Here is a 15,239-nt window from a genome sequence, read left to right on the forward strand (position 1 = left end):
TGAAAGGAAGTAGCTGTTTTTGAACTTGGTAGTGTGGGACTCCTGGCGAATGGTAGCTACAGAAAGATGGTGTGGCTTGGTGCTGGGGATCTTTGATAATAGATGTTGATCCTTGGGCAGAATGCATGACTCTCAGCGCTTATTACGATCCTATGCATTCAAATTGCTATACCAGACCATGATGCAGAAAGTCTTGGATCTTCTGTAGGAAATGGTTGCTGTCTACAGACACAAGGACTAGGAGATTCTCTATAGCTGTGCAGTCGGGGCCCCAGCTGGATTGATCGGAGGTTTTTACAGGAGGACACTAATTTGTATTCTGATGAGGACAGCCTGCAGTTGCCCTCTGATGTATGAGTAGAATCAGAGAACAGAAACCTGAAGTTTATTAAAAATGAGACCTGCATTTGTCTTTACTTTTCTTAAGATGTTCTAAGACATCTTTTTTACCTTGAGAAAAAATCTTCTGAATTGTAGTCACTGTTATATAAGAAAAACTATGGCAGTGCAGGGTAAAGAGGATGTATTTTACAAATGCATATTGAGGGATAAATTTTGGCCAAAATTCTAGGAAAAACACCTAGCTCTTCAAAATATTGCCTTGGCGTGGACTGAATATGTTGCTTGAATGATGAGCTCCCCCAATTTCGATACTGCAGTGTTTGCCAACATATTTTGTACTCTGCATTGTGAACTGGGAAGCTTTTCCATAGTTTTCAGCGTCAGAATTAAAAATGTTTTTGCTGAAGTATGGCAGTTGAATCCTTTCATAAGGTGATGGAATTGTATTAAATTGTGAACCTTGTTTGATTAAGTATCAGAATGTGAAAAAGATTTGATAACTAAGCTTTCAGTGTACTTACTCCTTTGATTCTCTTGAATCATTTGTATTCGGGAATTGGGTTCCTTCATTTTCCCAGAAATCATAGTAATTTGAGCATTAGAGGTTGTACATCTGACTTGTAGAGTTGCTATAGCAGAAAATATTTATTCGCTGAGCTGCCTAGCTTAATTGGTTTATGTGTACCAATATGCTGAGTTTCCATGTATTAACATTTATCTAGCCCTTTGAACACTGAAAGCTAAGGAGTGACAAGTGTATCTAAATTAATTGTGGGGAAGGAAAATGGAAGCAAATATCCTGGAGAATATCACGAGTGCTGTAAAATAGTAGAATATAGTGAAAAAGCAAGCAGCAAGTCAAATGGAACCTATAGAAAAGAAACAGAAGAATTACATTGGAATTGGATCAATGGGAAAGCTAATTAGTTTTATATTGCAGAGAGGATTAGAGAAGGACAAAAAGGATGAGGTCTGTGTTGCTGTGGTAAAATACTGCTTACAAAGCTATCTTGTTGGTAGGTTTAATGATGCCAGTTAAAGAGGGAAAGAAAACAGGGAAATTGTGCAGTGCAGGTTGAAATTGTGCAGAGGGACTGAACTATGGGAAATGGCTGGCAGATTAAGCTGACTCCATTGAGGACATCTTCAAAGGTAGTGCTTAAAGAGGGCCGCATCCATCTTTGAGGATCCTCACCAGCCAGGACATGCACTCTTCTCATTACTACCATCAAGGAAGAGGTACAGGAGCCAGAAGATGTACACTCAAATGTTTTAGGAATAGCTTTTCTCCACCCATCAGATTTATGAATGGTCCATGAACACTATTTTGCACTTTTTTGTACTAATTATTTTATATATATATGTATATATATATATATATATATATGTCTTGTAACTTGGAATTTTTTTATATATTGCACTATACTACTGCCACAAAACAACACATTTCATGACATGTCGATGATAATAAACCTGATTAAGATTCAATATTCTGCAGAAAGAAGAAATCTGAGAATCTTATAGTTGACATGCTTGCAGCAGAACCTCCCCGTTCTGATATATACAGAAAAAGTGAATTTTCAGTAACAGTTGAATTCAATATTGAGTCAGAAAGCTGCAACATATCTAGATGGAATTGGAAGATCAGGGTTGTGTCTAAAGATTGAACAAAAATAAAACACAAAATGGTTATTCAATCTCTTTGGTTTCTCCAGTGTTGAAGACACTGTATTATGAACATCTTATGCAGTACACTGGACTGGAAGAAGTTCAAGTGAATTGCTGCTTCACTGAAATGAATGGTGGATTGAATTAAGATAGTTAACCATGTCGACTTTCTTGTTATGTCCATGAGTACAGTGAGGTACAGGTACAAAGAAAAACTTGCACCATATCACAGGTCTGTTGGTATAAATAATCCACAAAAGATACTACATTTTACTTAAGAGTAAGCAAAAACATTGTGTTACACACAAAATGCTGGAGGAACTCAGCAGGTCAGGTAACATCTATGGAGGGAAATAACCAGTTGACATTTCAGGCCATAACCCTTCATTTCCCTCCATATATGCTGCCTGACCTGCTGAGTTCCTCCAGCATTTTGAGTGTGATGCTCAAGGTTTCCAGCATCTACAAAATCCCTTGTGTCTGTTTTTTTAAACCTGTTGTAATTGATGTAAAATTATCAACATAGAACATAGTCTCTTCTCATCTGCGGTCTGACATGTATGGTTCAACATTTTCTACTTTTCTTTAAAAATACCTGAAACAAAACATTATTTGACTTCTGATTCATCCTCCTCAGACAATTTATGTTTTATCAATTTTGTGTTTGTTATTGTGCAGGAAATGTAATTTAAGATAAGTATTCAATATACAAATGGAAAAACCTTTGAGATAACGTATCCAGAGCACATTTTAATGGAAAATAATTGTGAAAGTAAACAACACCCACGATTGCTTGAAAGGATCAGAATCATATTTATTAACACTGAATTGATTGACAGGAAATTTGTTGTTTTGTGACAGCAGACCACGTAATAACATAAAATTACTATAAATTGCAAAACTAAATAAATAATAGAAAATGTGGTATTGTTCATGGATTTATATACCATTAAGAAATCAGATGTTGGAGGCAAAAAGCTGTTTCTGAATCATTGAGTATGGGTCTTCACGATCCTATCCCTTCTCTCCAATGGTAGTAATGTGGAGAAGGAATGTCTTGGATAGTGAGGGCCCTTAGTGATGGTTGCCATGATCTTACATTCAAGACAGCTCACCAATGCCTCTGTTTTCTGAGGAGATTAAAGAGAGCTGGCCTTTACACGTTCATTCTCACGTTGTGCTCAATAGAGAACATCCTAACAAATTGCATCACTGCTTGGTACGGAAACTGCACTGCAGCAGACAGGAAGGCTCTGTAACAGGTAGTTAAAACTGCTGAACACATAACTGATTCCAACTCATGAAACATCAGGCTCCTGAACCAGAGGGGATGACTTCACTCAACTTCACTTGTCCCATCACTGAACTATTCCCACAATTTATGGACTTACTTTCAAGGACTATTCATCTCATGTTCTCAATATTTATTGCTTATTGATTTTTTATTATTATGGTTTTTGTCTTTCTTTTTGTGTTTGCACAGTTCGCAGTGTTGGTGCAGTCTTTGATTGATTCTATTATGTTATTGGATTTGTTGAGTATGCCCAGAAGAAAATGAATCTCATAGTTGTGTATGGTGATGCAGCAAAGGAACATTAGGTAGAAGAAGGCACAAGGACATTTAAACTGATGTTTTCTTTGTACTTTATTAAACAGGCAACAAAGCATTAACCTCCTCATAGGTTATTGGTAAATGCTGATGGATAGATCAGGTTTATAGATGATGATTCCAAAAGTAAGACTGCAAGCAACCATAAGTACTGATGTAAAATTGGAAGCTTCATTTATCCATTTGACAATAGTTTCAACAATGACTGTACATGATGACTGCTTTGTTAGAGGGTCTAATTCTTCTTAAATGCAGGGAACCTGATTTTGATTAAAATCAAGTCAAATACTGGCATACAACTTTGTTTTATGACAAATTTCATGACATATGCCAGTCATATTAAACCTGATTCTGAATGCCTTTAATTGGGCATTGACTTGTATGTAATCCCACATATCAATACAAAATTGGGGTTAGGCCAGGAAGAGAAGAAAATCAATGGAGAGGGCTTGATTATGAATGAGAATTTTAAGTATGGTGATCTCTGATATTAATCAAAGTTCTGCAAAGTAAGGCTAGCCCTTTGTTAAAATATTCCTCTGGGAGCTATACACAAACTATTGAAAAAAAGGTTTTACATTACATAAATTGGATAGCCAATCTTTTCTTTTGCTGGTGTTGATTTACATATATGTTTCGACCAGGTAATTCTTAGACTTTCTTAGATTGTTTAGAGAATCCTTATTTAATTGACCTTAAGTTTTTCTAAATTTTAAATCGAGGCAGCAATTAATTAACTATTTAATAATTTAGAGCAGATAGATTGGCAGTATTCCAGAAGACTAGAAATTATACAAGCATCTGCAGTGAGAGAAAAAAATAAGGACAAAGAATATTGATTGTGAGAAAAAATATGCAAGTAATATCAAAAACAGCAAAGCTTTTTCTGGATATATAAAAATTAGGTCACTAGGGTAATGTGGAACAAGGAAGTTGAGGATAAATTAAATCACTACAATGCAACAGTTTTCAGTGGAGAACACTGCAAATACCCCACAAAATTCTGATAGGAGGACTTGTAGCAATCACTGAGGGATAGAGAAGCTACTGGGACTAAAGGCAGACAAATCAACAAGTTAGCAGGTCCTGATGATCTGTGCGCAAAGGAAGCAGCCACAACATCAGTTGAGTTTTTACAAAGCTCATCATCAGGTTACAAAATGGCAAATGCAACCCTATTGTTTTTTTTAAAAAGAACATGAAAAGCATATAGTATTGGTTTGTTAGCTTAACATTTGTTGTTTGCAGGATGCTGGAGTCTATAATCAAAGAAGAAATAATTAGTCAAAATGGTTCACCCACTCTGCCCTTACGCTCTGTCAGTTTATAATTGAATAATTAAAGTTCCCCCATTGTCATCAACTCCTCTATATCTCTCACTCATTAGTAACTCATAGAACACGACCATTTCTGTTACTGGTCTGTTTTCTCCAACCCAATACTGTAACCAGATATATGATCCATATGACTTCTCTGTTTTTATTAATGTAATATTTTCCTTAAGTAATAATACTTCATTCTCTTCCCTACCCTTGCTGAATACCATGGGCGCCACGGCAGTGTAGCGATTAGCACAATGCCACTGCAGCTCAGGATGTCAAGAGTTCAATTCTGGCACCATCTGTAAGAAGGGTCTGTACACCCTTCCAGTGGAATGCATGGATTTTCCCTAGGTGCTCCAGGTTCCTCCCACAGCCCGAAGACATACTGAGTAGGTTAATCAGTCATTGTAAATTGTCCTGTGATTAGGTTAGGGTTAATCAGGGTTGTCAGAGTTGCTGGGGCAACATGGCTCGAAGAACCAGGAGGGCCTACTCCATGCTGTATTGTGAAATAAATGAATTGATTAATTAATTAATTAATTTCATTGGAAAATATTTAAGGGCCAGTCATGCCCCATTGTGAGTGAAGCTTCTGTTATTGCCACCACAGTATATACCCACAGCATATTCCCTGGGAAACCAAATTTATTCCCCACTGTGTTCACAAAGTGGAGAGCAAGCTGGACTTAGTTCCTCTATCAATTCTAATTTTACTCAGACAGGTAAAATCCTCATGCTGACCTATTAACGTGTGAGCTGTCTACCCCATTTTCCCACATTAATATTTTCTTGTCAACTTTCCTCACCCTGATCCAACTTGGTTGTGCTCATTCACTTCCTCCACTTCCCAGTGCTTTCAGTACCCTAGGCAACTGTGGGAGGCGAGGGAGGAGATTGCTGAGCCTCTGGCAATGATCTTTGCATCATCAACAAGGACAGGAGAGGCTATGGAGGATGGGAGGTTGCAGATGTTGTTCCATTATTCAAGAAAGGGAGTAGAAATTGCCCAGGAAGTTATATATCAGTGAGTCTTACTTCAGTGGCTGATAAGATCTTGGGGGGGTCTGAGTCCATAGGATGCTCAAAGCAGCTGCGCAGTTTGACTCTGGTTAAGAAAGCATATAGTGTATTGGCCTTCATCAATCGTGGAATTGAATTTAGGAGCCAAGAGGTAATGATGCAACTATAAAGGGCCCTGGCCAGACCCCGCTTGGAGTACTGTGCTCAGTTCTGGTTGCCTCACTACAGGAAGGATGTGGAAACCATAGAAAGGGTGCAGAGGAGATTTACAAGGATGTTGCCTGGTTTGGGGAGCATTCCTTATTAGAATTGGTTGAGTAAACTTGGCCTTTTCTCCTTGGAGCGACGGAGGATGAGAGGTGACCTGTTAGAGGTGTATAAGATAATGAGAGGCATTGATCGTGTGGATAGTCAGAGGCTTTTTCCCAGGGCTGAAATGGCTAGCACAAGACGGCACAGTTTTAAGGTGCTTGGAAGTAGATACAGAGGTGATGTCAGGGGTAAGTTTTTTACGCAGAGAGTGGTGAGTGCGGGGAATGTGATGCTGGCAAAGGTTGTGAAGGCGGATATGATAGGGTCTTTTAAGAGACTCCTGGACAGGTACGTGGAGCTCAGAAAATAGAGGGCTATGGGTAACCCTAGGTAATTTCTAAGGTAAGGACATATTTGGCACAGCTTTGTGGGTCAATGGGCCTGTATTGTGCTGTAGGTTTTCTGTGTTTCTATGTTTCTAATTAGTCACTCGGAGAAGCTCAATGTAATCAAAGCAAGCCAATACGGTGTTATTGAAAGGCAAATCACATTTGATAAATGTGCAAGAGTTCTTTGTGGATGAAACAAGTACAGTTGATAGAGGAGAACCAATAGGTATTTGGATTTTCAGAAGACATTTGACAAAATCCCAGTAAAAAGCTGGTGCACAAGAGCCGAGCTCAACGGCTTCAGGGAAATGTATTAACGTGGATTGATGATTCCAGATGGAACCAATGAGTTGTTCCAAGGATTAGTTCATGGCCCTCAATTATTTATATTCCATGTTAGTGAGCTGAAAAAAGGAGCAGAGTATAAGACATCTGAGTTTGCTGATAATGGGAAAATAGGTGGAGGAGCATTTTAGAATGAGAATATTGGGACTCTGCAATGGGACATAGATAGTCATAAAGTTGTATGGCACATTCAACCCAACTCATCCTTGCCAAATATGGTCTGCTGTCTACTCTCATCCGATTTGCATATATTAGGCCTGTATTCCATTACTACTTTCCTATCCAAGTACCCGTCCAAATGCCATTTAAGCACTGTGTTTGTATCTGCCAAAGTTCTGCAAAATAAGGCTAGATCATTGTTAAAAATGCTCCACTGGGACAAACTGTCCATTTGCTGGTGTTGGCGTACATATACTTATATGCCTGACCACTTCCTCAGGCAACTCACTCCATATAACCACCACCTTCTGTGTGAAAAAACTTACCGCTCCAATCTTCTTTAAAGTTATTCCCTCCCACCTTAAACTTGTGCTCTGTAGTTTAGACACCCATGCTAAGAAAAAGACTGTGATTATCCATGCCCTTCTATGAGGTCGCCTCTCGGCCTTCCATTGAGAATAAACCTTATGCAATCTCTCCTTGTAAGAAAGGCCCTCTATTCCAGGCAACATCCTGGGGAAGATCTACTGCACTATTTCTAATGCTATCATATACTGCTTGTAATCTGGTGCTTTGAACTATATACAATGCTTCAAATATGGCCTAAGCATTTCTTTGTACAGCTGTATTATGACATCCTAACTCATATACTTAGTAGGCTGAGTGAGTGGATGAAAGCATGGTAACTGGAATTTACTAGGCAGAAAGTAAGAGATTATGCACATTGATAGGTTAACCTAGATATATACTAAATAATGACCAGGCTGGTGCAGCAAATGATAGGAAGTGCAAGTGAGTATTGGCTTTTATTGGAGTCTAGTAATTGGGAAGTGTTGTTACAGTTGTGCAGGGTACCACTGAAACCACATAACAGTACCATACTGACCTAGGAGGAAATCAAAAAAAGAGATTTGCCAGCCTATTCACCTGGGATGAGAAAATTGCCCTGTCATGAGTGGCTAGAAGAATTAGATATTTATCCTTTCAGGAGTAGAGAATGAAGAGTGATCTTATTGAAACATACAAGATTGTTGGGGGGCTTGAAGAAATGTTTTCATTACTAGAAGAATCTTGAATGGGGTAACATAGTTTCAAAATAGGGATGGTCTTTGAAATCAGTGTTGTATAGGAATAACATTGCAGAGGTTGGTAACTCTCTGGAATTATCTTCAAAAGGTTGTGGAGGATAGATCAATGGGGAGATTTAAAGGAGAAGAAAATATACTGTTGAACAATCTGGGAATTAAAGACTGTGGGAAGCAGGTAAAACCTGGGCTGTTCAAACATGATTATCATGAATAGATAGATAGATACAAGACTACAAAATCACTTTCCCAGCTATAGACTGATTCTTTACAGAACCAAGGGTAAGAATGACCTCATATAGCACTCTTAGTCTTAGTTGTCTTAGTCTTCCACTGAAAGTAATCCTCTGCTCAGCCAAGGTGTCATGCAAGGGTTAAGAAACATGGTCCAGAATCGCCGGGATTTTCCAGAGGGTCCTTTGTTCAACCACAACCTCCAGTATGTCCAGTTGAGACTTGAGAGGCTGAGTGACCTGTTCCTGATATTTTCTTGTATTCTTATGTTCAGAGCAATAGGAACAAATTATTCATGATAGAATAGTCCATTTATACTTTTAATCATTCATGTCAACCTGCGTAATAAAAGATAGGCCAAAATTGGACGTATTTGTAATTAAAGCAGAAACTCCAAATGTTATTCCTAAAATGATATAAAATCACGCATTAACAATTTTGTTTATTATATCTGTTTTTAAGGCCTTGTAGAGAAATGGATGAGCTGGTGCAAGATCTAGTCTCTGCTCTGGAGGAGACTTCTGAGCATGCACGAAAGTACGTAAATTTTGAAGGTGAAGCCTCCCGTAACTCAGCTTCATGCCTACTGATGCGACAGACCAGGAAAAGGAAAGTCAGGAAGAGGCGTATGGACATTGGACCTCAGTGGTGTGAATATGGCCACTGCATGAGTGACGTCTCTGAATCTAGTTTGGAGGGGACAACTCGTGACAACAGAGAAAATAACAATTACAGTGATTCAGATGACCACCTTACAGTTACCAAACGTCTGTCCTCCCTGAATATGACAGCAGTCAGAGGAAAAAGGCACTCCTGGCATGAGTCGGACTCCATCACAGACAGTAACTTAGCTGGTAGATCTTTGCGAAGGAGAAGGAAGGTCAAACGTATGGCTGTAGATTCACCAGCAGAGGTCACTAATACACTTCACCCACTGACCCAGGGCAAAGTTCTAGCAACAACCTCAGAAAGACACCAGACAGAAACAAACCAGCTCCATTTCCATCTCCAAGTTCAGGAGATAACCAAGGATAAGATCATCAAACGAAAGCGACTTGAAGTCCCAGATGAAGGAGTTGTTGTGGAAAGTGAAGAAGTATGCAATACAAATAGAGACAAAATGGAGAATGAGGAACAGAAAGTCTCAGATGATAGTATGAGTGACAGGTTATTAAAATTAAGTACCGGCTTCCCTATTTTGAGACAAGTTGTTGTATTTAAATATGACTGAAGGGTTTGAAATACTTTCAAAAGAATTGCCAGAATTTGCTCACAATGAATGTCAAACCGACATACTTGGGAACACTCAAGTTGCAATAAGACTGTGTAAAGTTAGATGTAATTTTTGACCAGCTAGAGTGGAATAATGTTTGTATTTACCTTGGCATCAAGGAAATTATACTTTCTTGTTTGTTATTCAAACCATTTGTAATAAAAGGACATTACAAATGTTCATTACTTCTGCATGCAGAATTATAACTGCATAAGAAAAGTATTTCAATCCCTTTACATATTTATTTGTGTATCAATGCAAAACAACTGAAGCTGCAAAATCAAGAAATGGTAGTTCATATAGCTTTATTGGTAAGGTTATAGCATTGCCTCATAGTGACTAAAGTAAGACATTATTCAAGTACAAATTTCTAGCTAAGTCCTTCCTGATATGAATGAAACTTTGCATGGAATGTTGATGTATTCTTCCTTTATTGGATCTTTGCTATTTTTTTCAACCATTGAGCCATTCAAACAGTGATGGTATAAGAATGGCTCTTGATACTACATCTCCTCTTGGTCTAGTTCTTCTAACTCTTTGGATGTCTTGCCTTCTTTCACTTTTTCATTTTTAACCTGTGGCTTTCTCCATCAGAGTCTGCACAAAGCAACTTCTCAAAATCAGTAATTTTGACAGTCATTAAGCTTGCTAGTACTCCTGCACATATATTCTCCCTATTTGGGTGTCTCTGTATAAAGTTCCATCCATGTCAATGACTTCTCTTCAACCTCATGTGGCTCTGTTTTCCTGTTGGCTTACATAAACTTTATATTAAATCATCAAGCATAGCCTCATTCATCCTTGTTGTGTGGACCTTAAAATTAACTCTGTGATAACTACCATCAGCTCTCTCAAAGAAGTAACCTTCTATTTCCATTTATATTTCTCTTCTTCTATTGTTGGAAGTTTGCCTTGTATTAAATTCTATCTGATGACACACTTCCCAATTTTCCTTTTGATCTATACCGCACTGATGTGTTAACTTCGTCACTATCCACAATAACTTTATGTTATCTCCAAATTTGTTAATCAAAGCCTTCCTACCTTCACATCTACAAATGTATGATTTGTCTTATACAGTAAGTCTGAATACAGTAAAGCTTTTAATGCAGTGTTTTTTTTCAAGGAAGCAGGAAAGACAGTTGCTTTAAGTGAGGCAAAAATGGAGTTTTAACTCTTTATCCCAGAGATGAATTTGCTGGGGCAATAATACTCAATCATCTCACTTCTGTAAAAGCCAGTATACAGTGTTTTATTTTAGATATGGTTGGATTAGATTAATAAAATTCTGTTAAAAACATCATTCCCTTTGAATTTATGATTCAGTTTTAACTGTTATTTCAAAACAGTTGTCAAATTAAGCTATTTGTAAAAATAAGACCAATGAATTATAGTATCTGATACCTCATTGTATCATGACTATCTGAAAGTATAAGCTATTATTAATAGGACTGGCGGATTCAAACTGTTGACAGAGCTTTGTAGAGTTTTATTTAGAAATTGATTAGTTACCACTCAGCAATTTCCAGTCAGTAATGCTTAGTGGTTATCGCTCTTCATCAGAAAGTTATCAGTTTCTGAACGTACCAGTCAAATATTCTGTGTGTGGTATAGCATAAGATGGCTGCAGGACGCTTGGAATACAGATAACTGCTGACATGCTTGGACCAATTTACAGTAGTGGAACACCTGAGCTTGTGGTTAGAAATATGGGGGAATAGTGACCCTTTGGCAGCAGGCCTCATCCATCCAGTCCAGGCAGGAGGCACGCCACAATGGTAATTACCTCGGAAGTACTATTTTGACAACACAGATATGTGTAAGTAATCATTTTCCCCCCACACAGATGAGATGTCACCTGCAGGGCTGAGGAGTATGATAGTGTTTACAGTTCAGCATGTGACCTAATTCTGGTTTGATTTAGGACACAGCAGTCAGCAGGATTTTTCAATAAGTTTTGGGCAAACAGACAACATTTCAAAAGTAGAAGAACTTTACTTCTATGATAGAAGTGACAGGAAATGTAGAAGCAAACTGGAACATAATTATTAACCTTTTCAAAAGCATATGCATAGTATAGAATATGTTTAAACTTTACCGTCTCTGTGTGTAAGAGAACTAGTTGTAACATAAACAAGCAATCCAAAGAATACTAAATAAGCAATTATTTTGAGATATATTTGGATTGAAAAGTAAATGCAAGGGAGAATGCTAGAAAGTTTTATTTGCATTTATTTGTTATGTAAGTGAAGCCTTTAAAAGACAATGTATCATTTTAACTTGAAGACTGCACTGTTTTAAATCACTAAACATAAATACTTTCAATCATTTTGGCGAAGTTGAAGAAAATTTGAGTGTTTGACATATTACCTTCTAATTAGAACTACATCAATACAAGAATGGAAGCATTCAAACTGGGCTGAAGTCAATACTCAGATAGAAGTAGAGTTTTCGTAATGGGAGTAAGATTTAATGAAATATGAATGCTTGTCATATGGATACACTTCAGACAAGATACCAGTTTCATTGTTACATTTCAATATTTTTTATTATATTGGTCTGTCCCAACATTCCACATTTAGAATGAAATCAGAATAGAAACAACCTGTCAATTATCTTGATTCGTAAATAGCAGATAAGCTGTTGTATCTAATCAGCAAACTAAAATCAGTCACCATCAGATAACAGTATGATTTCTAACAGAGGCAGGGAGCATAGTCTGGCTTTGCAGTGCATTTGCATCTGAATTATTTCAGTCTGTCTAATGTTCTGAAAAAATAAGTCTGCTTAATTTTTAGAAGTGCAGACTTTGCCTGAGTTTAGTTGAAATAAGTGTTGGTAATATTATAATAATGAATATTTATGAAATACTAGGCAAGTTGAAATCATATGTGAATTATGTTTCAATTTCCCATACGTGTTGGTCTTTTGTTTCTTTAAAAAATAAAATGTAATACTGTAGTTTAGTCAGCTACATTATGTAGTTGAAGAAACTGGGTGTTGATCTGAGCCAAATTTTGATGGACCGCTTTCATTGACTAATTTCAGTTGCCATTTTAAATTATAATTTAAAAATGAGAAGTTGTGCTTTTATATATGTTTGTATATATTTTGGGAGTATGCAACAGGTATAAGTCATTTACTCTCTAAAATATGTTCCATTATTAAATGTGATTCCTAACCTATTTCAGTATACCTGACTTTTCCTGAAGGCTCTCAACACATTTGGTTAATAAAAAATGATGTCATTTAATCCTCTTCAGATTTTGAATGTAAAACTTTGGTTAGAAAGATTATTATTGGAAAAAGATCCAAATTACTATCGTCTTTTGTATGCAGATACATTTACCTCGGATTTTAACTTACACACAATATTGTCTAATCCTAGGCCCCATAGAAATGATTTTTCTCCATATAACGTTTCAGTTATCCTCAAAATTTTAAAATTTTTCATCAAATATACACGTACCATTTAAAAAATCTATGAAATACACAGTTGTTTGGTATGTTTCTTTTTTTAATTTAAATAAGTGAATGAGGTCAGCATCGTTTTATCACTTTTAAGGTATGGGTGTGGTCCCAGAATTACTCAAGTAATTCCTGGTTTATTCTACAGTCATAGAACAATTTTACTCGCAGATGTTACTGTCTTCAGCTTTTCATGATTTAGGAAGTATTCTATTGCATCCGTTTTATGTCCAAAGTGAATGCTATTGGAGTTGCTCATTTTGATGTATATCTGATACAGTTTTGCTTAATCCATTTTATTTATTATATTTCCCTTAATTCAGTTCTTCTATCCACACTGTTTATAATGCCACCTAACTTTGTATTGTTGGCAAATTTGGATGTGCAATTTTCTACCCCATTAGCTAATTGAATAAGTATGATGAATTGTTGAAGCCCCAACATAGATTCTCACAGGGTACCAGTAGAATTTTTTTAAATTGGAACATTATTCTAACTAGAAGGGAGGGAGGCAGAAGAAAAGGAATTGTAGGTCAGTTAGCCTTTTATCTGTGGTTAGGACGATGGTGGAGAGTATTATTAAGGATGAGGATTAGGGATACTTGGAGGTGTATGCTAAAATAGGCCAGAGTCAGCATGATTTCGCTAAGGGGAAATCTTGCCTGACAAATCTATTGGAATTCTTTGAGGAAATAACAGGCAGGATGAACCAAGGAGAGTCAGTGGATATTGCTTACTTGGACTTTCAGAAGGCCTTCAACAAGGAGCCACATGTGAGGGTGCTTAACAAGATAAGAGCTATTTCGGCTTTACAATACGGAATATTGAAAAGCCTTGATAGAGTGGACATGGAGAGGATGTTTCCAAAAATAGGAGAGTCTAGGACCAGAGGGAACAGCCTCAGAATAAGACATCACTTTAGTACAGAGATGAGGAGGAATTTCTTCAGCCAGAGGAATTTATTGCAACAGATGGCTATGAAGGGCAAGTCATTGGGTAGTAAGGGTGTTGAAGGTTACAAGAAGGCTAGAGAATGGGGTAGAGAAGGAAAATAAATCAGCCATAATGGAATGGCGGAGCAGACTCGATGGACCGAATACCTAAATCTGCTCCTATATCTTATAGTTTTATGGTTTTATGAGATTTCAATAAACTTGGAAGTTTTTTTTCCTGCTTTGAAATGCATTTAGGTTTTATTTGGGAAATAATTTTGTCAAGAATAATAAACCTGAGATAATTCTGCTTCATGTATTGATGTTTAAGAATTTTAATTTTGGTGTTTTCTGACACAGTGGCAATGTTCCAGGATCAAGACAACTAGCATTGCAAAAGAAAGGAAAGATAAACATTTGATGGAGCCAAATAATGAAATGCATCACTTGTCTCAGCACCTAGTAATAGCCCCATCTGGTTTACTGCCAGCAACCTATTAGATTCCTGTGGTTTTATGTGGCAAAAATAATATGCATTGTAATTAATGGAATGGTGACACTTGCAGTTTGATGCAAAAAAAATCATCGGATTCAACTTCCATCTGACTACATACAGTACTTGCCTGTTTAAAATTGTACATTTCAGAGATCAATTTTTCTTGAATCTATTCTTTTTTTATTGCAGTGAATCCAGCAGCCTTAGCAGCAGTGATGGTGGCTTGTTTACCAATGATGAAGGAAGGCAAGGTATTGGTACACTTAATTTTTTTCTTCAGTGGAAGTACATTAAATTACAATTTTATGTACAGTTGCAAGAAAAAGTTTGTGAACTCTTTGCAATTATGTGGTTTTCTGCATTATTTATTCATAAAATGAGCTCTTCATCTAAGTCACAATAATAGACAAACATAATCTGCCTAAAACACAAGCTAATGTACTTCTTATCAGTACCGAGTACACCATTTAAACAATTACAGTCTAGGTTAAGAAATATCTGAACCTCTGAGGTAATGCATTCTACAAAAGCTATGTGGGATCAGGTGTTCCAAGCAATGTGATAAGATTGGAGGTGTGGGTTGTAGAGGTGTCTTGCCCTATAAAAGACACACAAAGTCAGGTTACTGACAGAGCCTGCTCTTCT

At 37.1% G+C, this 15,239-nt stretch overlaps 1 protein-coding gene across 8 annotated transcripts in view; it reads left to right on the forward strand.

Annotated features, from left to right (window-relative positions):
• Positions 1 to 15,239, forward strand: part of gpatch2 (G patch domain containing 2) — a 282,543-nt gene that overhangs the window by 12,208 nt on the left and 255,096 nt on the right. For all 8 annotated transcript variants that reach the window (XM_073050815.1, XM_073050812.1, XM_073050810.1 and 5 more), the window contains exons 2-3: positions 8,888 to 9,592; positions 14,784 to 14,845. In XM_073050815.1, the coding sequence (XP_072906916.1) occupies positions 8,888 to 9,592; positions 14,784 to 14,845 (767 nt within the window). The remainder of the gene's footprint in view (positions 1 to 8,887; positions 9,593 to 14,783; positions 14,846 to 15,239) is intronic.

The sequence above is a fragment of the Hemitrygon akajei genome, chromosome 7 (genome assembly GCF_048418815.1).
Source record: "Hemitrygon akajei chromosome 7, sHemAka1.3, whole genome shotgun sequence".
NCBI lineage: Eukaryota > Metazoa > Chordata > Chondrichthyes > Myliobatiformes > Dasyatidae > Hemitrygon > Hemitrygon akajei.